Source organism: Rattus norvegicus, chromosome 5 (assembly GCF_036323735.1).
Source record: "Rattus norvegicus strain BN/NHsdMcwi chromosome 5, GRCr8, whole genome shotgun sequence".
NCBI classification, from domain to species: Eukaryota; Metazoa; Chordata; class Mammalia; order Rodentia; family Muridae; genus Rattus; species Rattus norvegicus.
In genome coordinates this window covers 32,719,132-32,746,977 of record NC_086023.1, presented here as the reverse complement: position 1 = coordinate 32,746,977, position 27,846 = coordinate 32,719,132, and the positions used below count along the sequence as shown (strand labels likewise).

The 27,846-nt window shown below is 40.5% G+C and overlaps 1 protein-coding gene across 11 annotated transcripts in view; it reads left to right on the top strand.

The window, feature by feature from the left end:
- Positions 1–27,846, top strand: part of Slc26a7 (solute carrier family 26 member 7) — a 137,458-nt gene that overhangs the window by 72,133 nt on the left and 37,479 nt on the right. For all 11 annotated transcript variants that reach the window (XM_008763531.4, XM_063287292.1, XM_063287291.1 and 8 more), the window contains 6 exons: positions 3,422–3,574; positions 12,131–12,213; positions 14,235–14,382; positions 16,399–16,512; positions 25,333–25,410; positions 26,347–26,442. In XM_008763531.4, coding sequence (XP_008761753.1) covers positions 3,422–3,574; positions 12,131–12,213; positions 14,235–14,382; positions 16,399–16,512; positions 25,333–25,410; positions 26,347–26,442 — 672 coding nt within the window. The remainder of the gene's footprint in view (positions 1–3,421; positions 3,575–12,130; positions 12,214–14,234; positions 14,383–16,398; positions 16,513–25,332; positions 25,411–26,346; positions 26,443–27,846) is intronic.

Sequence of the window (27,846 nt, the reverse complement as noted above, 5' to 3'; positions counted from 1 at the left end):
TTATTCATTCTGCACAGAATTGCTATTGCTTCTCTCTGAACTCTGAGAAGCCATTGACAAACCCCGTTAGGAAATGTTTGTTTGTTTGAGAAAGGATTTCTCTCTGTAGTCCTGGAACTCATTCTGTAGACCAGACTGGCCTTAAACTCAGAGATCAGCCTGCCTTTGCCTATTGAGTGCTGGGGTTAAAGGCATGTGCCACCACTACCCAGCTCTAGGAATTTTTATTAACTGATGGAGAGGGCATGTACCAGATATCAAGACAACTGGACTTATAGTAGAAAGAAATTTAGCATATATTTAGGATCCCCAGGGCTCTGCTGAGTGATCGTATAGAAATTCCTTGCCTCCAGCTTGGCAGCATCTGCATGTACCATTCATGTCCCATAAGCTGTGACTTCTCCAAGTAAGTCCACATGACAGTCATTAGGACTCCTCCCAGCCTGCTTTTATATTGTGTTCTTCATGCTCCGAGTTCTTGTTTTAATGAGTCTTTGCTCCCCCCCCCCAGTCCCCACCCCCCTCATGTTCTTCTGGAGCATCTTGTAAGACATGCTTTGTTTGACGAGCTCTCATTTAATCCAGACAGACAATAAAACCCCTGACGGGGGTCTCATTCCTTTCATTCTGGGGTGGTCATTTGTATCACTGCAAACACATGTTCTCAGACTGCACATTACATAAAAATCTGGTATGGGATGGGAACTTCATTGTCATGGCATACTTCTAATCTCCTGGGGAAAGGCGTAAAGAATAATGTAAGTGCTTTAAGACATTTGGAGGATTGGCTCTTGGGAAGAAGAGTCTCAATAATCTTCTCAATTATCCTCAAACCACTGGACAGAGACATGGATTTTTGAAAGAAATTTTTGGACACTCGCTTATGCCCATCCTTATTGGTATGTATCATACTGAGAAAAACTTTATTTAAGGAAATTATTTTGAAAATGTAATTAATTTATTCAAATGTTATTTTGTATGACTGGGTGCTTTGCCTGGATGTATATCTGTGCACCATGCACCTGCAGTGTCTGCAGAAGTCCTGAGAAGGGCATTGTATCCCTCTGAGATTGGAGGGTCAGAGAGTTCTAAGCTGCACTGCGAGTGCTTGGAATCAAACTTGGGTCTTCTAGAAGAACAGTCAGTGTCTTTAACCACTGAGGCATCTCTCCAGCCTCCTGACTTTGGATTTCTATCTTGAGCTCTGAGTCACTGGTAAAAAAGGACCCAGTTTCTTCAATTTCAGTAAGCAGTTTTTATCATAATGTCTAGTGACAGGTAGGAAAAGTGTTATCTATGTCTCACATAGCGATCTTGCATATAGTGGAGAATTCTCTTCTGAGTACAACTGAAATGAGTAAAACCACTTGCTCCATATTCTGTGGTGGGTTTCTAAATGTATCAGGCTACATAGTGAGCAGTTTGCTACTATTATTGTTATTGTCATTATTATTATTATTGCTTAAATATATATAGTATTGTTAAAGTGCACTTTGGACAACCGAACATTACCTCAGTTGTTCCCACGCAGTGAAGCCTCCATGCATGTTCTTGTCTAAATTGTTAGGAAGTTAGTGATCATGCTCAGTATGTATAATTCAGTATGTCTAAGAAGGCTGGAAGAGACACATTAGTATACGCACATGCAAAATAAGACTTAAAAATATCTAAATCTGGTTGCTTGATATCAAATGCTTATAAAGAGCAAAGGTTAGATTTAGGTTGGCTATTTTTTCACCTTCTCACACACTTCGGAATTACTTAAATTATACCCTATCTCTTTATGGCAGTAGACCTGGCAGGTAAGCAAGTACTCACAAGAATTTGTATTATTGAGCAAACTATTTCTCCTACTTACTTGAATGAATACAGACAGGTACTCAACTTGATGCATGCAGTTTTTTTTGAAGACCAAAACCTTACACCTGCTTTATTTCTTATATTTAGACCCTTACGGATTGGAAACATCCTTTATTAAATTCATTATTACATTCTAATCTTTCAAGGAATACTTTCACAGACACATTTAGAAATAAAGTGTACCAGTGGCCTGTCTAGTTTCCCTTATATACTGGGGTGTCTGTGGATGACTGACTTATACAAATACAGCTTCATTTTGGTTCACAGCTCTAGAGACGGGAAGTTCAAGTGTCCAATCCTGGTGCTTTTCTCAGTTTCTAGTGGGGTTTACATGCTGCTTCAGCTTATGACTGATGGTGGGACGTATGAGCAGATACATGCTAGTGAACCAAGTAATCCAGTCTCAGATAGCAAGGCTCACTCTTCCATTCACAGTATGATGCAATATCTTCCATTCATGGAGATTTTGCTCCCATACCACAAAATCTGCATACTAGCCTCCAACTCACAATGTGGCCATAGCAATGGACTAAGTTTTCAACACATGAACTTTGTGGCAATGTACTAAGATGACAGCATTCCTTGAGCATGGAGGTTTTTAATTTTTATTCTTTTCCTTGACTTTACACTTGAAATGTATTTTTTGCCAACTTGAGTAACAACATCGAATATCTAGTATTCATGTGTTATTAGCATACCTTATTCATAGTTACCAATGAGTTGTTTGAGGTTAGTGTATTTTCATTTGCTTGTGTGTGCGTGTGTGTGTGTGTGTGTGTGTGTGTGTGTTTGTGTATGTTGGTGAATGCACAGGCATCTGGAGATCAGAGGACAGTATCAACTGACCTCTGCCTTATTTTCTGAGACAGGGTTTCTCACTGAATCTGGAGCTCAGGAGGGCATCCAAGCTGGCTGTCCAGTATGCTCCAAAGTCCTTTCTGCCTCCCTCTTTCCAGTGCTTGGGTTATAGCACATGTCATTGCTCAAGCTCTTTGTCGTGAGTTCTGGGCTACTGAACTCAAAGTTATGAGAGCTGTCTCCCCTGTCCTATGTAGGCTTCATGACTGTATATTCTCAGGAACCATGGACTCCTTTGCACCACAGTTGATGCATTTACATTTGATGTAAATGCAAACTATGTCCAGAGACTTCTTCCCTCACCTCTCCTTAGCCTGTTCAGTTCTTGTTTCCTGGTTTGAGGAGGGCTACACCCATGGCTCACACATTCAGTCATATGCTTCCACTCAATCCATGTTATTAGCATCTTGTACTAATTGATTAGTTATTAGCATCTTGTATTAGCTGATTAATTAAATACCAGTCTTTGACTGCGTGTGTGTGTATGCGTGTGTGCACACGTGTGCATTTTCCCTTCCTGAGTTTATTCTTTTCCCTATCTTTGCATCATCCAGTCATCGGGAGTTGCTTGTTTGCTGTTGTTGTTGTTTGTTTTTCTTTTCTGTTTTGTTTTAAGAAAGCATCAGCGAGTTTCCTTAGGGTCAGATTTACATGCTGGCGCTTTCCGGGCCACCCCGATTTTACTCCTTTCTCGTCCCTGTAGATCTATGCGTATGTTTTTGAGAACATCAAGTCTGTCCAGCTGGAAGCACTGCTCTTGTCCTTGCTGAGCATTGTTGTCCTTGTCCTCGTTAAAGAGCTGAACGAGCAGTTTAAGAGAAAGATTAAAGTTGTTCTTCCTGTCGACTTAGTTTTGGTAAGTATGCAATCAGCAAAGCTTGGCTGCTTTCGGGGAACGGGATAATCTGCAGAGGCTTACGATATTTTCTACAGCAACCCACCGCCATTCCTGTGTCTCATTAATGAAAGAATAATTTGCAAGGATATACATTAATGTAAGAACAGGAAACAGTTTGAGTCAACATTTTTAAAAAGGAAAGACACATGTTTTCAATTTATATAACATTTCTCATATGCTTTTAATTTTTTTTATAAAAATAAGAAAAACATATCGCCTGAGATCTTATAGGAGACATGTCTAAGAGTGAGTCCTAAATAATACTGGATATGATCTGGTGCAAGGAAATCAACTACGATAACCTGTGCTATTGCCACAACATCACTGTGACCCATGTAGAACTCTGATCTGACAGATAATCATTAGTGATTTGAAGGTTTGTTGACCTTTCTGTTCCTCAACTACTTTTACCTCTCTGAAAAGACACTCAGAATTTTATTGACCATGGGCGGTTCTTTGAAATATGTTTGTGACTGGAAAATTACAAGATACCTTGCTTCTAAAGATTGAAGTTTTAAGAGTCTTTCCTAGAAGCACCTAATAAAGTATCACACCGACACAACCACCGTCTGCCAACTTACATGTCCTTAATGAGGTTTAGTTTTTTAAATGCTCCTTCCTTGGATTACTCATGTAAAGTATAAATAAATGGTATTTAAATAACTTCATCAATTGAATTTTTATGGCAAGATCCAAAATGTGCCATTTTATGTCAAAGCTCTGAAGGGATTAAGAAATGCTGGTTGCATCTTGGCAAGTTATATGAAACGTTTTATAAAACCAACATCTGAAAATAGCCTTCAGGAGACAGACCCCTAATCTAGTCATAAAGCACCTGACGTTTTCTGAAACGTTGGTAAGGATCATTAGGATTATTCCAAAAGTGGCAGATATTCTTGATATGTCATGTGTTTTCAAGACCCTGGGCAAAAGCACAAATGCAAGCCAAAATAGTTGAAAACTATAGGACAATTTTCTAAAAATCCCAGTTCCAACATTGTTTTGTTTTGCTCATTTTTTTTTTAACCCTGACTTTACTTAGTTGATGACCTTGGAAACCAGATTAAGAAATAAAATTCTACTCCTGAGACTCTGAGAGAATTTGCCAGCCTGAGGAGATCCACTCTAGGCTGTTCTTTCTCCTCTCACTCCAGGTTCTTCCTACTCATGACACTAAACCAGTGTCATACGTCCTTGGTACCATCACAGTTGCCCCTCGGTACCCCATGGGTCACTCTGCTGTGGAAGAACCAAGCGAGATGCTGTAAAGGCAGTGAATGATAGATATTTCAGTATCTGCAGCATAGACAGAGGAGAAACAGGGGCAGATGTCAGTTGGGCGCCTATGCTTTATCCTCTGAAGCTGTCCATTTAGGGAAGGAGGAGGTTGGAGGAGGGCCAGATTAGACCTATCTCTACCACTCTGGGCAGAATCCCTTCTTACCCATGTCTAAGAGTGGCACTGGTCTAGAGACACCTGTAATACTACAGAGGAAGCGGTGATCTCAACATATAAAGAAACCATGCTAAAGAAACACATCAAGGAACCAGGGTTGCTGTCTCATTGGCAGTTTCCGCAACTTAGACACTACTCTTGTATCACTTTATTTATATAGTTCATGTTGCCACTTTCTTTTGTTAAACCTAAAATATTATTTTGCTTTTTAAGCCCATTTGATATTTTAGAAACTATTTTTTTTTAATTTCAGTTAAATTAAACAAAAGGCATGGTTAGGAATGTAACTATAAAAGCTGCTTTTTACTATTAAGTATTGATTGTTAGAAGCCCTTTATCTGATAGTGTAATCTTGTTAATGCTTTTACTCTGATCAAGTATATGGGCAATTTGTACTTTTCATATATGATTAATGTATCTTTTTAAAGAAGATAAATCGCTTAAAGTTGTTTTTGTTATTTCGTTTCTATTTGTTCTCAGAAGACGTCTCAAGTCTCATTTTAGGTGATACAACTAGTTTTTACTTTACCCCACATGTTATTATTATATAGTAGCTCAACTTGGTAGTATTCTTCAACATTTATATTTAGGATTTCAAATAGCCCAAAGCCCAACACGGTGGGTCATGAAATTTATAATAGACCAGAAGAAGTGACATAAACTATGTTGTCAGGAACTCTTCAAATCAAACTAAAACCTCTAAAGGGCTCAACCTATGTTCTCCACGGAGCAGAAATTCACATGCTATAAAGAAGGGATCTCATGTTCAGATGACCTGGAAATCCATAGCTATTAAAAGCATTAGTACATGAAAGAATGTGACCATGGGTGAGAAACACTCAGGAGGCATGGCTGATGCGACACAGGCTAAACTGCTTTGATGTGTGCTGAACTGATGATTGAAGGACTGAAGGGAGAGCTCGCTGGTTAAGTGAGGACTAGAGTTCCATTACCCAGAACCCTTATAAATGGCACTCAGATTACCTGTCATTTTATCCCTGGAAGATTGTAACAGGAGATTCCCAGGGCAGACTGGCCCTCAAGACTAGCCATATAAGGGAGCTCGTGGTTTGATTGAGAGACCCCATCTCATTGAGTAAGGCGGAATAGCAATCATGCAAGAGTCCAGACAACAATTTTTGTCTTCTATGTGAACATGAAAACATGAACCCATATGCATTTGTACACATGCAAACCTATGGCAACTATATATACATAGATGTAACATACACACGCATGCACACACACACACACATACAGTGAGGAGGGAAGAGAGAGAGAGAGAGATAGAGAGAGAGAGAGAGAGAGAGAGAGAGAGACTGTGATTGTAGACAGAGCAAGTGACCTTGCTTGAATATCTCAATAACATCAAAGTAGAATATTTGAACCTCCTTGAGGGTTGTCTGAAAGTCATTTGTCCCATCAGGTTGGGGGCTGGAATGGTTTACTTCATTAGAGAGATAGGCCCCTGAACTAAAAACAAATTAAGGAGGTTGTAAATCAGCATTTACTGCTAGCAGTGTAAGAATATTGCACAGTACTTCATCCTCCTGAGAGACTGTTCTCATGAAGAGAAAAATGTGTTCTTACAAAAGACCCCTTCATTTCTTGAGAGAAAATGTAGGCTAAGTTTCAGTGCTTACACACACACACGCGCGCACACACACACACACACACACACACACACACACACACACACACACACCATTACATTTTGTGTCTTTCGTGCCTTCAAAACTGGACACAATTGGGTGGGTACAAAGCAGAATATAAGAAAACCCAAGCACAGCAAATACTGTACTTTGACCTTTCAAGGATGTGCTGAGCTTTAGAAGTATAGTTTAGAATTGTACTCAACATGTGGTTGGTGATTGTATGTACTGTAGACCTGTGCATACATACTTAGTTTAGCGTGGCATTGTAACACCATGTTTAAGGTTTAATTATCAGATGAAAATCATTGACTTTTGCATTCTTTTGTGTTGGAACATTCAATTTTTTTCCTAGGGACTTTAAAATGCATGGTTATTTTAATCATGTTTAAAATCATTTAATCATTTTAAAAGCATGGTTGATTTATATTATCATAAATGATAGATACTTATTAAACTGTGCTATAGGACACCAGAAGTTTCTAGCCACGTTCAGTCATGCCTGTTGACCATCTTCTCTTTACTCAGCCTCTATTTTCTCTTCTTTTCTTTTCTTTTCTTTTTTTTATTAACTTGAGTATTTCTTTTTTTTCTTTTTGTTTAATTGGATATTTTATCTATTTACATTTCTTTTTTTTTTATTAACTTGAGTATTTCTTATATACATTTCAAGTGTTATTCCCATTCCCGGTTTTTGGGCAAACATCGCCCTCCCCCCTCCCCTTCCTTATGGGTGTTCCCCTCCCAACCCTCCCCCCATTGCCACCCTCCCCCCATAGTCTAGTTCACTGGGGGTTCAGTCTTAGCAGGACCCAGGGCTTCCCCTTCCACTGGTGCTCTTACTAGGATATTCATTGCTACCTATGGGGTCAGAGTCCAGGGTCAGTCCATGTATAGTCTTTAGGGAGTGGCTTAGTCCCTGGAAGCTCTGGTTGCTTGGCATTGTTGTACATATGGGGTCTCGAGCCCCTTCAAGCTCTTCCAGTTCTTTCTCTGATTCCTTCAACGGGGGTCCTATTCTCAGTTCAGTGGTTTGCTGCTGGCATTCGCCTCTGTATTTGCTGTATTCTGGCTGTGTCTCTCAGGAGCAATCTACATCCGGCTCCTGTCGGTCTGCACTTCTTTGCTTCATCCATCTTGTCTAATTGGGTAGCTGTATATGTATGGGCCACATGTGGGGCAGGCTCTGAATGGGTGTTCCTTCAGTCTCTGTTTTAATCTTTGCCTCTCCCTTCCCTGCCAAGGGTATTCTTTTTCCTCATTTAAAGAAGGAGTGAAGCATTCACATTTTGATCATCCATCTTGAGTTTCGCTTATTCTAGGGATCTAGGGTAATTCAAGCATTTGGGCTAATAGCCACTTATCAATGAGTGCATACCATGTATGTCTTTCTGTGATTGGGTTAGCTCACTCAGGATGATATTTTCCAGTTCCAACCATTTGCCTACGAATTTCATGAACTTGTTGTTTTTGATAGCTGAGTAATATTCCATTGTGTAGATGTACCACATTTTCTGTATCCATTCCTCTGTTGAAGGGCATCTGGGTTCTTTCCATTTTCTGGCTATTATAAATAAGGCTGCGATGAACATAGTGGAGCACGTGTCTCTTTTATATGTTGAGGCATCTTTTGGGTATATGCCCAAGAGAGGTATAGCTGGATCATCAGGCAGTTCAATGTCCAATTTTCTGAGGAACCTCCAGACTGATTTCCAGAATGGTTTTACCAGTCTGCAATCCCACCAACAATGGAGGAGTGTTCCTCTTTCTCCACATCCTCGCCAGCATCTGCTGTCACCTGAGTTTTTGATCTTAGCCATTCTCACTGGTGTGAGGTGAAATCTCAGGGTTGTTTTGATTTGCATTTCCCTTATGACTAAAGATGTTGAACATTTCTTTAGGTGTTTCTCAGCCATTCGGCATTCCTCAGCTGTGAATTCTTTGTTTAGCTCTGAACCCCATTTTTTAATAGGGTTATTTGTTTCCCTGCGTTCTAACTTCTTGAGTTCTTTGTATATTTTGGATATAAGGCCTCTATCTGTTGTAGGATTGGTAAAGACCTTTTCCCAATCTGTTGGTTGCCGTTTTGTCCTAACCACAGTGTCCTTTGCCTTACAGAAGCTTTGTAGTTTTATGAGATCCCATTTGTCGATTCTTGATCTTAGAGCATAAGCCATTGGTGTTTTGTTCAGGAAATTTTTTCCAGTGCCCATGTGTTCCAGATGCTTCCCTAGTTTTTCTTCTATTAGTTTGAGTGTGTCTGGTTTGATGTGGAGGTCCTTGATCCACTTGGACTTAAGCTTTGTACAGGGTGATAAGCATGGATCGATCTGCATTCTTCTACATGTTGCCCTCCAGTTGAACCAGCACCATTTGCTGAAAATGCTATCTTTTTTCCATTGGATGGTTTTGGCTCCTTTGTCAAAAATCTAGTGACCATAGGTGTGTGGGTTCATTTCTGGGTCTTCTATTCTATTCCATTGGTTTATCTGTCTGTCTCTGTACCAATACCATGCAGTTTTTATCACTATTGCTCTGTAATACTGCTTGAGTTCAGGGATAGTGATTCCCCCTGAAGTCCTTTTATTGTTGAGGATAGCTTTAGCTATCCTGGGTTTTTTGTTATTCCAGATGAATTTGCAAATTGTTCTGTCTAACTCTTTGAAGAATTGGATTGGTATTTTGATGGGGATTGCATTGAATCTGTAGATTGCTTTTGGTAAAATGGCCATTTTTACTAAATTAATCCTGCCAATCCATGAGCATGGGAGATCTTTCCATCTTCTGAGGTCTTCTTCAATTTCTTTCCTCAGTGTCTTGAAGTTCTTATTGTACAGATCTTTTACTTGCTTGGTTAAAGTCACACCGAGGTACTTTATATTATTTGGGTCTATTATGAAGGGTGTCGTTTCCCTAATTTCTTTCTCGGCTTGTTTCTCTTTTGTATAGAAGAAGGCAACTGATTTATTTGAGTTAATTTTATACCCAGCCACTTTGCTGAAGTTGTTTATCAGCTTTAGTAGTTCTCTGGTGGAACTTTTGGGATCACTTAAATATACTATCATGTCATCTGCAAGTAGTGATATTTTGACCTCTTCTTTTCTGATCTGTATCCGCTTGATCTCCTTTTGTTGAAAATTGATTTTATTTGATATTAGAATGGCTACTCCAGCTTGCTTCTTCTGACCATTTGCTTGGAAAGTTGTTTTCCAGCCTTTCACTCTGAGGTAGTGTCTGTCTTTGTCTCTGAGGTGTGTTTCCTGTAGGCAGCAGAATGCAGGGTCCTCGTTGCGTATCCAGTTTGTTAATCTATGTCTTTTTATTGGGGAGTTGAGGCCATTGATATTGAGAGATATTAAGGAATAGTGATTATTGCTTCCCGTTATATTCATATTTGGATGTGAGGTTATGTTTGTGTGCTTTCATTCTCTTTGTTTTGTTGCCAAGACGATTAGTTTCTTGCTTCTTCTAGGGTATAGCTTGCCTCCTTATGTTGGGCTTTACCATTTATTATTCTTTGTAGTGCTGGATTTGTAGAAAGATATTGTGTAAATTTGGTTTTGTCATGGAATATCTTGGTTTCTCCATCAATGTTAATTGAGAGTTTTGCTGGATACAGTAACCTGGGCTGGCATTTGTGTTCTCTTAGGGTCTGTATGACATCAGTCCAGGATCTTCTGGCCTTCATAGTTTCTGGCGAGAAGTCTGGTGTGATTCTGATAGGTCTGCCTTTATATGTTACTTGATCTTTTTCCCTTACTGCTTTTAATATTCTTTCTTTGTTTTGTGCGTTTGGTGTTTTGACAATTATGTGACGGGAGGTGTTTCTTTTCTGGTCCAATCTATTTGGAGTTCTGTAGGCTTCTTGTATGTCTATGGGTATCTCTTTTTTTAGGTTAGGGAAGTTTTCTTCTATGATTTTGTTGAAGATATTTACTGGTCCTTTGAGCTGGGAGTCTTCACTCTCTTCTATACCTATTATCCTTAGGTTTGATCTTCTCATTGAGTCCTGGATTTCCTTTATGTTTTGGACCAGTAGCTTTTTCCTCTTTCCATTATCTTTGACAGTTGAGTCAATGATTTCTATGGAATCTTCTGCTCCTGAGATTCTCTCTTCCATCTCTTGTATTCTGTTGGTGAAGCTTGTATCTACAGCTCCTTGTCTCTTCTTTTGGTTTTCTATATCCAGGGTTGTTTCCATGTGTTCTTTCTTGATTGCTTCTATTTCCATTTTTAATTCCTTCAACTGTTTGATTGTGTTTTCCTGGAATTCTTTCAGGGATTTTTGTGTCTCCTCTCTATGGGCTTCTACTTGTTTATTTATGTTTTCCTGGAATTCTTTCAGGCATTTTTGCGATTCCTCTCTGTAGGCTTCTACTTGTTCTCTAAGGGAGTTCTTCACGTCTTTCTTGAAGTCCTCCAGCATCATGATCAAAAATGATTTTGAAACTAGATCTTGCTTTTCTGGTGTGTTTGGATATTCCATGTTTGTTTTGATGGGAGAATTGGGCTCCGATGGTGCCATGTAGTCTTGGTTTCTGTTGCTTGGGTTCCTGAGCTTGCCTCTCGCCATCAGATTATCTCTAGTGTTACTTTGTTCTGCTATTTCTGACAGTGGCTAGACTGTCCTATAAGCCTGTGTGTCAGGAGTGCTGTAGACCTGTTTTCCTCTCTTTCAGTCGGTTATGGGGACAGAGTGTTCTGCTTTCGGGCGTGTAGTTTTTCCTCTGTACAGGTCTTCAGCTGTTCCTGTGGGCCTGTGTCTTGAGTTCACCAGGCAGCTTTCTTGCAGCAGAAAATTTGGTCTTACTTGTGGTCCCGAGGCTCAAGTTCGATCGTGGGGTGCTGCCCACAGGCTCTCTGCAGCGGCAGCAACCAGGAATACCTGTGCCACCCCTTCCGGGAGCTTCAGTGCACCAGGGTTCCAGATGGTCTTTGGCTTTTTCCTCTGGCGTCCGAGATGTGTGTGCAGAGAGCAGTTTCTTCTGGTTTCCCAGGCTTGTCTGCCTCTCTGAAGGTTTAGCTCTCCCTCCCACGGGATTTGGGTGCAGAGAACTGTTTATCCGATCTGTTTCTTCTTTTCCTTTCTCTTCTTTTCTTTTCTTTTCTTTTCTTTTCTTTTCTTTTCTCTTCTTTTCTTTCCCTTCTTTCCTTCTTTTTTTGATGCTGGATCTCACTGTACATCCCAAGTTGTTCTCAAATTCGAATCTTTCTGTCTTGACCTCATGAGTGCTAGAATCATAGACATGGAACATTCACTCCTGGCTTCACTTTTCATATTTCATTAGTAAATGGTAATCCTGGGACACATAATATATATATTTTTAAGTAGCCATATGCATTTGAAAGCTAGCTAGCAATGTGTGTATATATATATTTATTTCTTTTTCCAATGCAACCATTCAGATCATTGCTGCCTCATTTGCTTGCTATTGTACCAACATGGAAAACACATACGGATTAGAAGTAGTTGGGCGCATTCCAAAAGGGTAATGTAGTCTTTCTTTTAATATGTGTTTATCTCAGTGTTTGGTTTTTTTTGTTTTGTTTTTTGTTTTTTTTTTTGTTTGTTTTTTTTATGTTTAACAGTCCTAGGCCTGAGTAGGTATGGATGAAATTTCTTTTTGTGACTGCCTGAGGCGAAATTCTAATTAATTTTTTTACAAATGACAAAAACCAACATATGGAGAAAACCAGTAATTTTCTAGGTTATAAGTTAACCTGTTATTAAATAAGCAAATAATTGTTTTGTGTAGCATTGCTTCAAGTAGAAGACCCCAAAAATATTTATAAAGATACGGCTTGAAAATAATGAAGGTCGATAAATTTGCCTTGGCCTTAATTTGGCCCATCTAAATTGCTCAGCCACACGTGTTCTTGTGGCCATTGTTATCACTTAAGTTATGATAAGCATAAACAAGTCTGAAGGCCTGCGAAGACCAGTACAGAGACAGCTCCTCAGCTCTCTCCACTCTCCCTCCAGACATCAAGAGAATATGTCACATGTTACACACTGTGATAGAACAAAAGTCCTTCCAAAACCTGGCTGACAGGCTGAGGCAGAGAAGAATGAACACCTTGTGCATTCATAACTTTCTTATAGGCTGAGTAAAACAGACAGAGGCAAGGTCTAATTTTCCGACAATGGTAGAATTGTGGAGTTCTCCATATTTTGTTTTTCATCTCCTTAAAGTTAAAAAAAAAGTAGAAAAAAATCTCAGGAATTAAACAAAACAAAAACAAAAGTTAATTAAAAAAATCCTGTGTTGTCTGGCTCTGTCACAGGCAAAGGAGGGTTCCCTAAATCAATTCTAGTTTCCTAAGGGTCCCTCTGCTCTTCCTTGGAAATCCAGTTGTTTCTTCTTCAGTCCAGGTGTTGTCATCAATTAATCACATTTAGTTTTAGTGAACTAGAAGTTTGATTTCCTCACTTCAAGTTTGTGTGATATGTATTATCTTAGGATGTAAACTCACAGTCTGTTTGGGGGAGCCAGGCATACGTAGCATGATGTGACAACATGTATGGCCCTCTTCCTTCTACTCCTGGCCATCTTATTTGAATTCCTGTGTCAGCAACCCCCCATCCCCCCATAAGGAACTGCAGGGAGGCATGACTTAGAAAGGTTCTCCTCCTTGTGACCTTCCTCCAAACATTTTCTCATCCCTAGTGTGCTTGTGGCAAACTTGATTTGGGGTTGCTGAGAAAATTAAATGAAACAGTTAATGAGAAAGAGTCCATGTCCCCCTCACACACTAGATAATAAGACAGTAACTAGTATGAAATAATGCCCCCTTTCCTTTATTTTTGCCACAGGAATTCTTTCAGGGTGGGGGTAAGTCTCCCAGCATGACGAGGAATACGTAAATGGTCATTTGGTTTACATGCTTTTCAAGGGACAATAAGACATAATGGTTGGGTATTATCCGAGAAATGCTTTAAAGACATCTTTGAAATGAAGCTGAGTGTGGTCTATTTTGCAACAGAGAGGAGATGTGATCTCCTGCATGTTTTCTTTAGCAGTGTATGGAAGGCATGATTGCCTCCTGAAAGGATTGAGTTAAAAATGTAATTACCGTAATGAAGTTGATGGCTTATTTGGAGATTAGTCGAGAGTAAGCTAGTTTTGGCCTGAAACTCTGCAGCATTCAAGGGAGGAAACATGGCTCCAGTGCTAGCCAAATAAATATTTGGAAAGGTTCAAATGAAAGAAGGGCCAGATATGCTTTTGTTTCCTACAAGAAACTTTTGTCAAGTCAGAATTTCTGTGGTATGACCTGAATTCTCTGCGTGCGAGTGTCAGCTAAATGCATGGGGCCCTCCTTGTGGTGTGTCTTACAATTTTGTTTTTCTGCTAAATAATATTGAAGATACAGGCCAAGACTGCTTAGTTTCTCTTAGAGATTTGAATTCTTGTAAACTTCAGGAACACTACTGGAATGAATTTCATGGCAAGTTCCTATAGAAATGACAAGAAGGTTCATAACTTCAATTCAGTCTTTCTCTCCATAGGATCCCTCCGCCCCGTGCTCCCCCAATGAACATCCTCTCCGCAGTGCTCACGGAAGCTTTCGGAGTTGCACTTGTAGGCTACGTGGCCTCGCTGGCTCTCGCACAAGGATCTGCCAAGAAGTTCAAATATTCAGTTGATGACAACCAGGTGGAGTGTGCCCCCAGCCCCTCTCCAGCCAGGGGGTTTCACTAATCTTTAGACTCTCGTGTACTGAAAAGGTCCAACATTTGAAAACACAACTTTTCTAAATGTGTAGCAAGCATGGGCAGAACAAGACAGGAAAGTCTCTGAGTCACTCACAGGGAGCAGAGAATCTAGTGTTCACAGCTTATAGTATATTAATTTCTTCATTTTGTCTTTTTATCTGTATGTGTATCAGAAGACAGCCTTCATTCTTTGTTTCCACCATGTGAGCCCTGGGATTGAACTCAGATCAGCAGATTTGGTAGCAAATGCCTTTACCTGCTGAGTCATCTCGCTGACCTTTATAATACATTTTAAAAGAAACACACACACCTTCATGCTCTTTTAATTGATTTTAGGATAGAACCCAAGCATATTTACCATTTCATGATCGATGAAATTTCAAAAGTGGACCACCAACAGTAACAATTCTTACTAAGACAGGATGTGAAGCTGTGCATACACAACCTGTATACTGAAACTAGTTTCCCAGTGTCTTTTCCATGCCCCAAGGCCCTGTAGAGCTCCCTGGGCATGAACAGAAGCTGCAGTAGACGGCCAACAAGTATGGAGTTACCTACACAGAGTTCACACTGAGGTTTTGGGACCTCAGTTCTCTCTGTATATGTATCTATTAAGCCCTACTGTAGGTGCCAGGGATAAAATAGTAACCAACACAGATGAATGTTTTCCTCCACTCAGAAACTCCCGGGTCTTCCTTCTTTGATGATCAAATTACAGACCCCTTTATCATGGCTTTCAAGGCTCTATGCCTGCAGGATTCTGTTTCTTCTCTAGTCTCATAAGACACTTAGTCCTAACGACACTTTATACCTCTCCTTTAAACTTACTTGTCAAGATTCTGGCTGGGAAATCTGTACTCAGAGGTCTATTTCATGGAATTCTGTGCTCACATTTCTGGATAACTGCCTTATTCAGTCACTCACGTCATAGGAAGAGTTCTGTTGCCCAAACTCCTCAAATCCAGCTCTCCCCACACTCTTCCTATTTGCTTTCTAGCTTTCTCTATCTGCTGTCTATATTTTCTTGCCAGAACCACAGCTCTCTGAGACCAGAGATATCATTTATAGTAACTGATATCAACAGGGACAGGCAAGACATTAGGAAGATTTTTTTTCCATTTACCCAGTAAAAACATGATGACTGGGCCAGATCCTGGGGAGGAAGGGCACATGTGAATGGGCACTGGCCTGTACAAGGAGGTTCTGGAAAGAGTCATGGATAACTGTACAGTTTGGGGCCCAGTTATGTAATGACGTGATTAGGATGGTAGAAACCTATAGAGTAGTTCCTGATTTCTCATTAGCCATCAAATGTTGATGACAAATAGTAGGTTAAAACAAATCTGGAGTTAAGAGTAGTATAAGCTGAAGATGTAGGTTTGGGAGTTGCCAGGGTGTGTTTGATGTAGACGGACAAGGTGCCCTACAGTTGCAATTAATTAGACAGCAAAAGAAACTGAGAAGTGACATCCAGAGAGAGAGAGAGAGAGAGAGAGAGAGAGAGAGAGAGAGAGAATCAAGAAGCCAATTGAAGGGACCCTTTAAGAAGGATGGAATGAGCAACTGTGTAAAATGCTTCTTAATATCAGGTAAACAAAGCAGTCGCCATTGGTATTGGTAAGGCAGAGATCATTGAGGAAAGGAAGGGTGGGAATAAAATCCCTACCGGGAATACCTAGAAGACAGAAATGGGCAATGGGACCATGGAAATCATGAATAATTAGAATCTCCTCACGGGTTCATTATGAGAGTTGAGCCATGTCCTTAGACTAGCCTTGGAGGATCGCAAGCAGTCTATGGATGTTAGCTATTTTTATTACAAACTATCGCATCTCAGCTGGTGAGGAGAATAGTGCCTGAGCATAAACAAGCTTCGTTCTTTGACGAATTGTACCTGGTACCATAGAAGGGGATTTTGATAAAGAAATGTTCCATTCTCCCATAACTAATCTCACAGGAATTTTTGGCCCATGGCCTCAGCAACGTGATTCCTTCATTTCTCTTCTGCATCCCAAGCGCCGCCGCCATGGGAAGGACAGCTGGTCTGTACAGCACGGGGGCAAAGACACAGGTAACAACCATTCTGCAGGGAAAAGGGGCTGTGGGGCCGTCACCCCCTTCTCAGAGTGGAAAGATGCTCTATTGAGCCTTGAAAACGCTGCTGATTCACGTTTCCTAAGCAGCTTCTAGAAGCCCTTCCTCTTTCCCTCTTCTACTCCCTCTATTCTGTTCTGATTCCCCTCTTTTTCATATTTTTCCCATCAACGATGACTTTTCCACAGGCTCAAGGATTCAAACACCAAACTGCTGCTTTACGTATCCACGGTAGCTTTATTAACAATCTTGAAGCCAGCGCTCCCTCTAGTGGTTTTTTAGTTAATCTAAACAGTCTGCGTGACTTTTTTTCTTTTTTGTTCTTTAGCTTCCTCCTCTTCCTCCCCCTCCTCCCCCTCCTCCCCCTCCTCCCCCTCCTCCTCCCCCTCCTCCCCCTCCTCCTCCTCTCCCTCCTCCTCCTCCTCCTTTTTGTTCACTTCCTTGTCATAAAATAAAACCAAGTGCAGGCACAATATATCTTGATAAGAACATTTCTGTATATAACAATGAGAAAATGTGCCAAGGCACCATTCTATATATGTGAATATTTGTGGTTAAAGGAACAATTGTTTTATATATGTTTTAGAAAATTAGGTGGATTCATTCGTTTTTTTGCAAGCTTTTTAGAAAGATGAAGCCTTTCCTAGGGAGATCCCCCAAATACATATCTACTCAGCCAAGGTAGGCATCCCACAACAAATTTTATGTCCGTATAGTACAGATGCTACCAAAGTCCAGCTTAGGGAACCAATGAGGTTACGTACAGGAATAAGGGTAAAGGAGTGCTTGCAGGAGTAGAAATGACTCAAAGAAAGGTGCACCATCAAAGCCCACCCCAGGATGGGTGACAGTTCACAAAATCTGGGAACCGGGGGCACACTGCACAGCCTGAAGGCAGCTCAACAGGTTGGAGTGTCCTTTCCAGGTATCCCAGTTGGTCTAAGTCTCTGCAGGTAGCCAGCTGGTTTCTTCCCAGAAGCTGGTCTGGTTTGAGGGTATCCTTTGCAGCTTGGCTTATCTGTAGCTGATTCTGTAGTCTTTTTGTTGACTCTTGGAAGGGAGGAACCTAGTGAGTCTGGTCAGATTAGGGAGTTCCTGAAGTTATGTTGAGTTGTTTATTTTCTGATGTAAGGAGCTTCTCTTCAGGATGGGCTGTCCTGAACTGTAATACAATCTCATGTCACAGACCTTGGGAATGACAAAGCTGGGACTTAAACTCTGAGTGATTTATACTCTTAACCAGTGACCCATGAAGAAAATTGATGTTATATCATAAGAAATTAGCAATCACAGCTAGCCATTATTAAATAATAAGAATTGGATGAAAATCCATAAACGATTTTACATGCAAATATAAACATTTCTTAGAGGTTTACCTTATATTAATAATATAGTTTTTAAGTTGTAGGACAACACATGAGAAAAGTGTAAGTTTTATGACCTTGTGGGTAAGAATCAAGATGAATACAGATAAATAATATTGAATAAAACTGATGCTATATACCCCTGGTTCTCAACCTTCCTGATGCTGTGACCCTTTAATTAATTTCCTCATGTGATGACTTCCCCACCATGAAGTTATTTTGTGGCTACTTCGAAGCTAATTTTTCTACTGTTATGAATCATAATGTAAACATCTGAGGTTTTCAATGGTTTTAGGTGACTCTTGTGAAAAGGTTACTCAACCCTCCCCATGGGGTTGCAGGCCACAGGTTGAGAACCACTGTCATTGATGCAACAATCAATTTTTAATACATTACAATTTAACAAATAATTACTATAACTTGTTTAAGAAGCAAAATTCGTATGTAAGCTCAGATTCATGACATCACGTACTTTGATGGGTTTCTATGAAGTTAGTGATTTCCAGTCCAGGTTCACGGTGTCTACAAATCTTTTTGTAATTTACTCTTAAATGTTTGAGATCCTTTTCTCTTGCAACTCCTTCCCGCAACATTCTAGGTTGCTATAGATTTTCTTCAGGCATCTCTTTAAAAAGTGAACGTGTTAGGTTTTTTGTATTCACGTTTAGGCTTAATGAATGAAATGTGCCAAGGGAAGGTTTTAGAAGCGGGGCTTGCACTGTGGCTCCACTATGTGGGAATGGGTGACTGCACCAGTAACTCCTCAGGCTTAAGTGGACTCAGCTGACAAAGCAGAATTACAACTGTATAAAGGTTAGAGGAATTGACACACACTCAGCTAGTGAAACACATAAGCAGACAGAAGCCACTCTTGAAATGTCAACGATTACAGTCGAGTTTATTAGGCTTCTCCTGTTACTGTTTTTGTGTGCCTAGGATGGCTTTCTCCTGGGACGGTTTTCTCATCCTAGTTGGCCCTCACACTTGCTGCAGGTGCTTGAGAAAGCTGATATGATATTGTCACTTGTCTTAGAGACAGAGAGGCTGAAATGCAGTCCTGAGGTATATCCGTGTGATGCTGTGTATCCACCGTGATGTGTGTCATCTCTGGCCTTTGGCATGCTGCATGCATTTTTAATTACTGCTTAAGTGACAAGATTAGTCTTTGTAACTTTCAACAGTGAAGGTTTCAGAGAAAGAACACTTCAGAAAATTCGTCCTAAGTATGAAATCTTAGTGATTTCCTAAGTGACCCCTGTCTTTGATCTGGGGGTCACATAGTTAAATGATCACAACAAGAGAACATCTCTAAAGACTTTGTAAAGGTTTTTCCCACTTGCATGGTATTCTGTTCATCAAACTTCAAAAGAAACAAATCTAGCAAAAGCACTAAAACCCGCTTGCAGAATATTCTCAGGGTACCCTGCTTCCTGAGGTGATGGCTCTGTGTCTTAACCACTCCTTTCCAACAGCACAGGAAGAGAGCTCACGTGCATGCTCAAACTGAGGACACTCTGCTATCCATTTCAGACCTTTAATGCTGCCACCACTAAGTGCACATAGGTACAGTGGATAGCTGTCTTGAAGAGAGCTCTAAGTGCATCTTCAAAGTTTGGCTCTATTTAGGGTACCTGTAAAAAGCCCCCTTCTCACATGATTTCAAAGTGCGGGCTCTTCAACAGTTCTTCCTCCCCTAGGCGCTGGAGTGTATACCCATTAAATTAACCTGGGACACATAAAAGCCCTTCAACTTTTTAGCTAATTACAACTCATCAAAGCACAAATGATAAGCACATTACCTTTATTAATTACTTTACCGCCTGCAACAGCTTCGGTATGCCCAGAGGAATACTTCTCTGCGATATTTGTGTGTAGTAGTTATCGATGTAAGGCTGAAGGTATAGCTAAGTGATGATAACACTCGGCTGCCATGCCCAGGACTCAATCCCAGCTCTACAAACAACACCGTCTTATCTCTTCCTCCAGTCCCAGAAAAGACTTTGTTAGGCCAGAAATTGATTGTCCCTACACAGTCTAGCACTTCCCTAGACAAGGCTCAGCTGCGTATCTTTACTTTTCCTCGTTCCTTTTTTCCTATCATCCTTCCTTCTTTTTTTAAAAAAGATTTATTTATTTAATGTATATGAGTACACTGCTGCTGTCTTCAGACACACCAGAAGAAGGCATCAGATCCCCATTACAGATGGCTGTGAGCCACCATGTGGTTGCTGGGATTTGAACTCAGGACCTCTGGAAGAGCAGTCAGTGCTCTTTTCTTTTCTTTCTTTTTTATTTTCTCTTTTCTCTTTTCTTTTGAAGCTGGGGACCGAACCCAGGGCCTTGCGCTTGCTAGGCAAGGGCTCTACCACTGAGCTAAATCCCCGACCCCAGCAGTCAGTGCTCTTAACCACTGAACCATCTCTCCAGCCCCTGTCCTCCCTTCTTAAGGTTTCATGATAGTATTATTTATAAGCATGTGTCATTCAGTGTGCAATGTGCACACCCATGCAATGTCTGCAGAGGACAGAAACAGGGTGTTGAATCTCTTGAAACTGGAGTTGCAGGCACTAAAGAGGAGAAGTAAAGCCATTTCAGAAATGAACTTGGGTCCCAGAGTAGCAGCTCGAGCCCTTAACTGCTGAGGCATTTCTCTAAACCTCACGGGCCTGGGTCCTACCTCATCTTCAACTTTCCGGTGCACGATTCTTCTCTGTCTGGTAGGCTCCACTCCCTTTGTTATCCCTTCGTGTTCCTCTTTAGCTGCTCCCTTCTATTCTGCAGCTATCGCTAACACTTGTGGGCTACAGTTCTTCTCTTCACGTTTTGTGCGCCGTTGACATTCTGTGCTCACTAATGTGACTGTATGATTGATATCTTCTTTCTAGCCTTAAACTTAACCCACCAGAGAGCACAGCTTCTGTCTGCTACTGTTCCGCTGCTGTTCATTTGTTCACTGTATTCTTGGTGTTCAGTTAGCCAGGTACCTAGCACGTCACGAAAGAAAAATGGCTAGGAATGACATCTGATATCATTTACCAGTTTTGCTGCCATTATGCCAGAGATTTCTTTTTTATTTATCAGGCAATTTTTATTATAATTTATAAATTTTAAATGTATTGTAGTACATTTATTAGTGGAAAAGAATCTTTTTAAAATCAGGCATTTGGTCACATACTTTAGAGAAGTCCTGTTCAAAAGAAATACAATATGAGCTAGCTCAGCAATTTAAATTATCTAGCGGCCACATCTTTCAAAATGAAAACCTATTAAGACTGATTTTAATGCATTTTAACTTACCCGATCAAGTAATTAAATTTCAACATGAATTAAAAAAGTATTCACAGTTTTTCAAAAATATTTTACCCTCAGTAAAACTGAGGAATCTGGTATATACCTTACATGTGCGGATTAATCCTAATACAGATAGTCATTTTTCAAGTACTTAGGAGCCTATTGTGATTATGGGGCACGGGCTCTAGGACTATTATATGTGAGTGAGTGGAGTGTAGAGACTCACTGTTTCCACAGGAATAACAACAGAGTCTGATCGCTTACTAGCAAGTGCTCTGGTCAAAGTCACACGCGTGGTGGTGCTCTTAGCAAGGTTCTCCTTTCCACGTGGTGCCCAAAGCCTGTGTCTCTAAGAGCAGCCTCCAGAGAGCAAGAGGAAGAGGACAACTGGATACTGTTTCTTACTCCCTCCCTTCCCTTCTGGAGTGTTAGCTCTGTGCCGGAGCTCCGTTTCCCCTGGCTTCCTCTCCTGCATGCTTCTCTTCACTTCCAACAGAGGAAATACATCAGTGCTTTTCAGGGACTTCAGGAGGCTCACAGAACCACGAGGGATGGCAGACAGCATCTGCTGCAGAGGCTGCACAGCCACAACTGAAAACAGCAGTTGGCGTGCTTTTCTGCAAGGCTAAGATTGCCTCTGGGCTCTAATTTGCAAAACTGTATTCTTTTGATTCCTCCAGAAGTTGGCTCATGACTGGCATTGTCTTCAAGGCTTTCTTAATTTAGCCATGTTGCCCCATAAACTGCCTTTCGTTCTTTCTTTCTCCCCTTTCCTGTGTGTTTTATTATTATTATTCTTACTATTATTACTATTACTATTATTATTATTATTACTATTATTATTATTACAATTCCACTACCTTTTCTAAGTCTGGGCATTAATTGACCCCTGCTTAGGAAGCTAACAATTGGGATCTCCCTCTCTTTCCAACTAAGTATTGCATGATTGTGGGGGACTCTAAAGCCTGCAGTGGCCATCTTTGTAAGGAATATGCAGGATGGAATGGCGCTACGGAGGTAATATCCTTTGTGTCTCTGAAAGGGAATTTATGTAATGTTCACACATATACACATACCTATACATGTACATAACCTCGTAATAAAACATGAAAAAAATTGTGATTTCGTTAACTTTTATGCAGACTTAACTGTTAGACATGACTGCTTAAAGTTTTAAGACAAAAAATGTCCTGGGGCATTTAGTCAGTGTGCCGTGGAAAGTATTGAAGAGGAAACTCCACAGGCACTGATTGCCTCTTGGATGGTGAGGACGTGAACACTTGCCCTTAGCGTTTATAACCGAACTCCTCCTAAAACTTACTGAAGGCTCACTTATGCTCCGTTTGTTTTCTGACGTGGAAGCAAGTCAAATATTATCAGTGAAGAGCCCAAGGGAGTTGCACATCACGTCCTATCGTTTAGCTGCTGTGTAGCGTTTCATAGCGGCTTTAGTAGATGGTAATCTATCCAGGAATTTTAAAAACTACATCTCGAGCTTGTTCAACTGCCTCATGTCGAGTAATGTCAAATCAATCCAACCGTGTGCTCACAAAATCTGAGTTGCCAGTGCTGAAAACTAAATGCTCCACTTTGAATCGCAGATGATACCATAGGTTAGAAGAGTAACGCATGCCCTACTTCAACTCAAGTCAAAGAAAAGGACACATTGTTAATAAGTAAAATGAAACTCAAAAAGTAAACAAACCTTTGGAAACATCACTGTTTATGCATTATTAGGCTAATAGGCATTAGACTTATTCTCAGTGTTGAAGGCTATTCAAAACAAGATAGCCACATTTGATGTCCTTTAGAGAGACAAGTAAGAAGCAGAGAAACAGACAGGGAAAGAGAGAGATCGGTATTTCCCTCACTCTGCCCTGTGTCCTGCCACTGTGCAATATCCACGTCTATATTCAGAATTTATATTTTCCCATCACCAGTGATTCTTGACAGAAGTTAGAAAACTTTTCCAAACACATAGGTTTATGTTAAGTTAAACGTCTGCTTAGAAAGAAGGGGAATGGGCTGGAGAAATGACTCAGCAACTTCGAACACTGATTGTTCTTCCAGAGGTTTAAAGTTTTAATTCCTGTCACGAACAAGGTAGCAACTTCCTGTAACTCTAGTTCCAGGAGACGGGACACCTTCTTCTGGCCTCTATGAGTACCAGGCACATACTGCACAGACACATACCCAGACAAACAGCCATACACAGAACATAAATAAATTAAGGTTTTAAAAATGGGGGCGGTTAATGTTCTCTAAATCACCACATATTTTTGAGTGGTTAATATACACATGTTGAATTGTACGTAAAGACACTTCAAAGAAAGTGAAATAAGCCAATCAACCAACAAACTAAAAACAAAGAAAAGTCTTCAAAATTGTCTGCCTCTGGATCCAATGTGCTGCCACCTTGTGCCTCCAGTCCCTCACTACGTGACCTTGGATGAACTGCTATGCCTCAGAGCCCTCTTAGGAATGGTGACTTCACTGAATTCATTTCAGCTCCTAGAACTGAACTTGCTCACAGGTACATAGTGAGAACTGGATTTAAAAGTCCTATGGGGAGAACAAATGTCCTTCCTTCCTTCCTTCCTTCCTTCCTTCCTTCCTTCCTTCCTTCCTTCCTTCCTTCCTTCCTTCCTTGTTCACCTGAAGTAAAACTTAGCAGTTAGTGTATTTTTTTTCCGTCCATGTAAGCAGGCCGCTCCTAACCACAGCTGTTCTGATGTGTGAGCATGTCTGATGAACTGAGTCATCTGCTATTTTACAGCCCCTCCTCCACAAATGTGTCCTTCAAAGGTATCAAGTTCAAGACAAGTGTCCATGCTGGCTGCCTCTGGGTGTGTTCACATGCCTGCCAGCAGCTGCTACAGATTCAGTTTTAATCTCTCTGTAAAATCACACTTATATTATATTACTAACGCTAGTAAATGCCATCACATTTTAAGGGTAAAGGTAATTGCATCGAGAAAAGGTTGTATTATATAACCACAAAATCAATATGTAAAATATTTCTATTGTTTCAAAATGGGTATTTCCCCATGTCTAACTATCTTCATTTTCAGTGCCTACCTCCATCCCCTGGCATCCTATAACTTTTCTTTCTTAAAAGTTCTTATTGATACAGGACTGTATGTTTTGTGTGTAGCTTCTCTTATCACTAATGGTTTTCATTCCATGTGCTTCCTTCCCTACCGCTGTGTGGAGGATGCTCCACAATCTCTGTGTTTATTTTAGGACTATAGTAAGTGTGTGCCTTACTCCGTGTGAGATGGTTGAGCCGATTTCATCGTATCTGCAGCATGCCCCAGCAGCGATGTCTGAGACTTTCAGCTGTTCTTGCCAGATTCTGAATTTATTTGTGTATTTAATTTAAATTCAAGCCATTCCAACACAACGAGATTCCCCTTGACGCCTTCATAGTGATATTTTAGGTATATTTGAGGACCTGTGAATTTGTCCAAATGTGTTTCAGGAGTCAGATTTCTGCTTCTGGGAAATCGGGCTCTCTTTCACTGCTATGGAAGTTAGGGGGTTTGTCAGCAGGCTCAGTGGGAAAGAACATTACACTAAAGACGTCCCAGGATTAGTAAACCTAAGTCTCTTGCACTGGCAGAGAAACTGTGCCTGCTACCCCATCTGAGCACTTCGTTGCCAGAGTTTCTTGTGAGGAACTTCACAGGGTGGAGGTCAGGGGAGCTTTGGTGCAAATATGTCATTAACAGAGAAAAACCCCAGGCTGAACATTCTCCTCTTGTTATCCACATGGCCTTCTGGGAAGTGAGGAGTGGAGTTAGGCTATAGAATTTTCCACTGAGGTCTCGCTGTCATGTGTAACCAGCCTTTGCTTTGATGCATTATGCAAATAAATGGTGCCCCATTTGTGTGTGTGCAAGTGCATGTGTGCATGTGTGTGTACATGGGAGTTTGTAATTGTCTCATCATTGACTTCATGTGGTTGTACCAGTTTGTCAACTGCTACATTTGGTGTCTCTTCACTGCAAGACAGAGCTAAGAACAGACCATGCAACTTAACAATGATGTGCCAACATTTTATTCCTTGCTCCCATTCCCATAGCTTTGAAATAACAATAGAGTTCAAGGCTTTCTTCTTTTGTCTGTCTTGTATTTTGCAGGTGGCTTGTCTAATATCTTGCATTTTCGTCCTTATAGTCATCTATGCAATAGGACCCTTGCTGTACTGGCTGCCCATGGTATAGTAGTGTTTTTTATGATATACTTCTTGACTTTTAATCATAGTTTTTACACTTAGAAAACCTCAGGACAACATTTTAATAATCCTAAATCTGAAGACCATTTTACATGAGTGAATATTGAGTATAAGGGAGGATGGGGAGAAAGGGAAGGAAATGGCGACAGTGTTCTGGCTCATCAGTGGGAACCAGAAATACGCTCAGGAAAAGTACGCTTTGGGGACAGGGGTGTAGCTCCATGGTAAGGCATCAGCTGAGCATGAGTGGATTCCATGGTTTGATCTCCAGCAATAAAAAAAAGAGGCTTTCAAAGAATTTTGCATAAAGCATGGGTTGGAGAAAGGGAGTAGAGTACAAAATCCATTGACACAGCATCCACACATTTCTTAGCTCTAGGACTACGTTCCCTATCCCTTCATAGGGCTCCCACAGGACCCCAGCTACCATCCTGGCCTTAGCCTCTGGTTCTCTAATTCCTAACTTTCCAAGGAAGAGTCATGATTTTCATAAGATGATTGCCTAATACTTAAGTTCATTTCTCAAGGGCATAAGTATCTATGAAACAAGGTGTCTAATAGTAGAACAGCAATTGAAGTATATAAGTTGAATGCATAATTTCTGTAACCAACATATTTTAAATACCATACAGTGACCCTTATAAAAGAGGAAGGTCAGTCTTAGGACATTCAGCCTCACCATTCACTTTCTTTCTCTTTTCTGTTTTTTTAGACTTGCATCAGTCTTGCCCTGTGATTTGCTAGAATTGATCTTGTTTCCCTAAAGTACAAAATAAGTTAATTTTAAACAAATATTGCTTAAATTCGTGATAGCGTTTTTCAACAATTTACTTTAAAAACAACCAACAATACCTTGATGCTTTTAGATTCACATTAAAATGTTTGTCTGCTTCTTCCCCAACTTATTCTTCCTTTGCAGTGCGTTCTTGCAAGTATTATTGTTGTGGGACTGAAAGGAATGTTAATACAGTTCCGGGATTTAAAAAAATACTGGAATGTGGATAAAATCGATTGGGTAAGTGGCAGTCTGACCAGATATTTTCTTCTTTGGCTTAAGTACATGCTACCAGATGTACTCTAATACTTTCATTGGCAGGAAATACGCTTAACCATTTGAGACTTGTGTACACCCCGTTATATCTTCACAGTTTGAACGAAGGCCTGAACACAGAATTTTATCTTATCTTGATGAATATGTAGTTTGAATGATTTCAATTTGAGTGGATTGAGGATGCCCAGTTTAAATCATGGATTGGTTTTGAAGGCAGACCTCATTGAGGAAGTAGACACCGAGATACATGATAGTGATCACGTACATGAAAATCCAGCATTAAATGTTTGATACATAGACACACAGTGGGTCTTTCAGTGTTGTCCATGTTAATGCCAAAAACTCTCACAACTTGTCTTTTAAATAGATTAATAACCATGGGGAGGACTACATTAGTAAGATATCTCTGGGAACAGAACAGATTAGATAACAGAAAACAATGAGAAAGTTTGTGTTGGCTAACCAAAATATTTAGTGCACTTACATTCTAGAGAAAGTGGTCTGTGTAAAAGCATTCCCAAATCCTCCCTCTCTCCAGGGTGAGTGAGGATTTCATGAGTGGCCTCTGTTCTGCTCTAGACTGCACTTGTCCTATTGAAATGCCATGGCCTGTGTTTCCTCTTTTGAACCTTTGTGCTATGAAGCTCTTGGCAAATGCTGGTGCTTTCTTTCTTTATGTTGTATCTGTGACTCTTTTCACAGCACAAGGGTGAGTGAAGGAGGGATGCAAGGACCCATTGATAATGACTTGACCTTCTTGACACCTGTTACATAGGGAAAGGCCCAGAAACTTAAATGTATTGTTCGCCATGGGTCTGTTTTAAATGATGCACATTCTTTGCTCCCGAGTCACTCACCTCTGAGGAACCCAGGGCTTAGTAAAGGATAACCTGGGGTGTGTCTGTCATGTTCTTCCCAGAGAATGAACTAAGATGTAAAGACTAGCCATAAGTCCTCAAGGCTACTGACCAGGTGAAGAAAGAGAAAAGCCACTAGCAGTCATTTTGTCTCCCGTTTCTTGCCACCATGATGTGAAGTGATTTGCCCTTACCACCTCCATGGCTCAAAACCCTTGAAGCCACGAGAACAAAATGTTTTTATTTTCTGTTTTGGGTTGTTTTCCTCTAGTGTTTTGTCACAACAGCCCCAAAGTGCTCAATGTGTTCGTAGGTTTTCTCTGGTTGGGGGAAAGTTGGAGGAGCACAAACAGCCATGCAATTTTGATGCAGTCGGAACATCAAGTGTGTCTCTACTCGACTTTTCACTGCTTCTCTGGTGACCTAGCAGCAGCTAACAAACTTAAAAACTTTTGTCTCTATACACCCTTATCAGAACTGTTATTGTAAAGGTCATTCAAGATTCTAATAA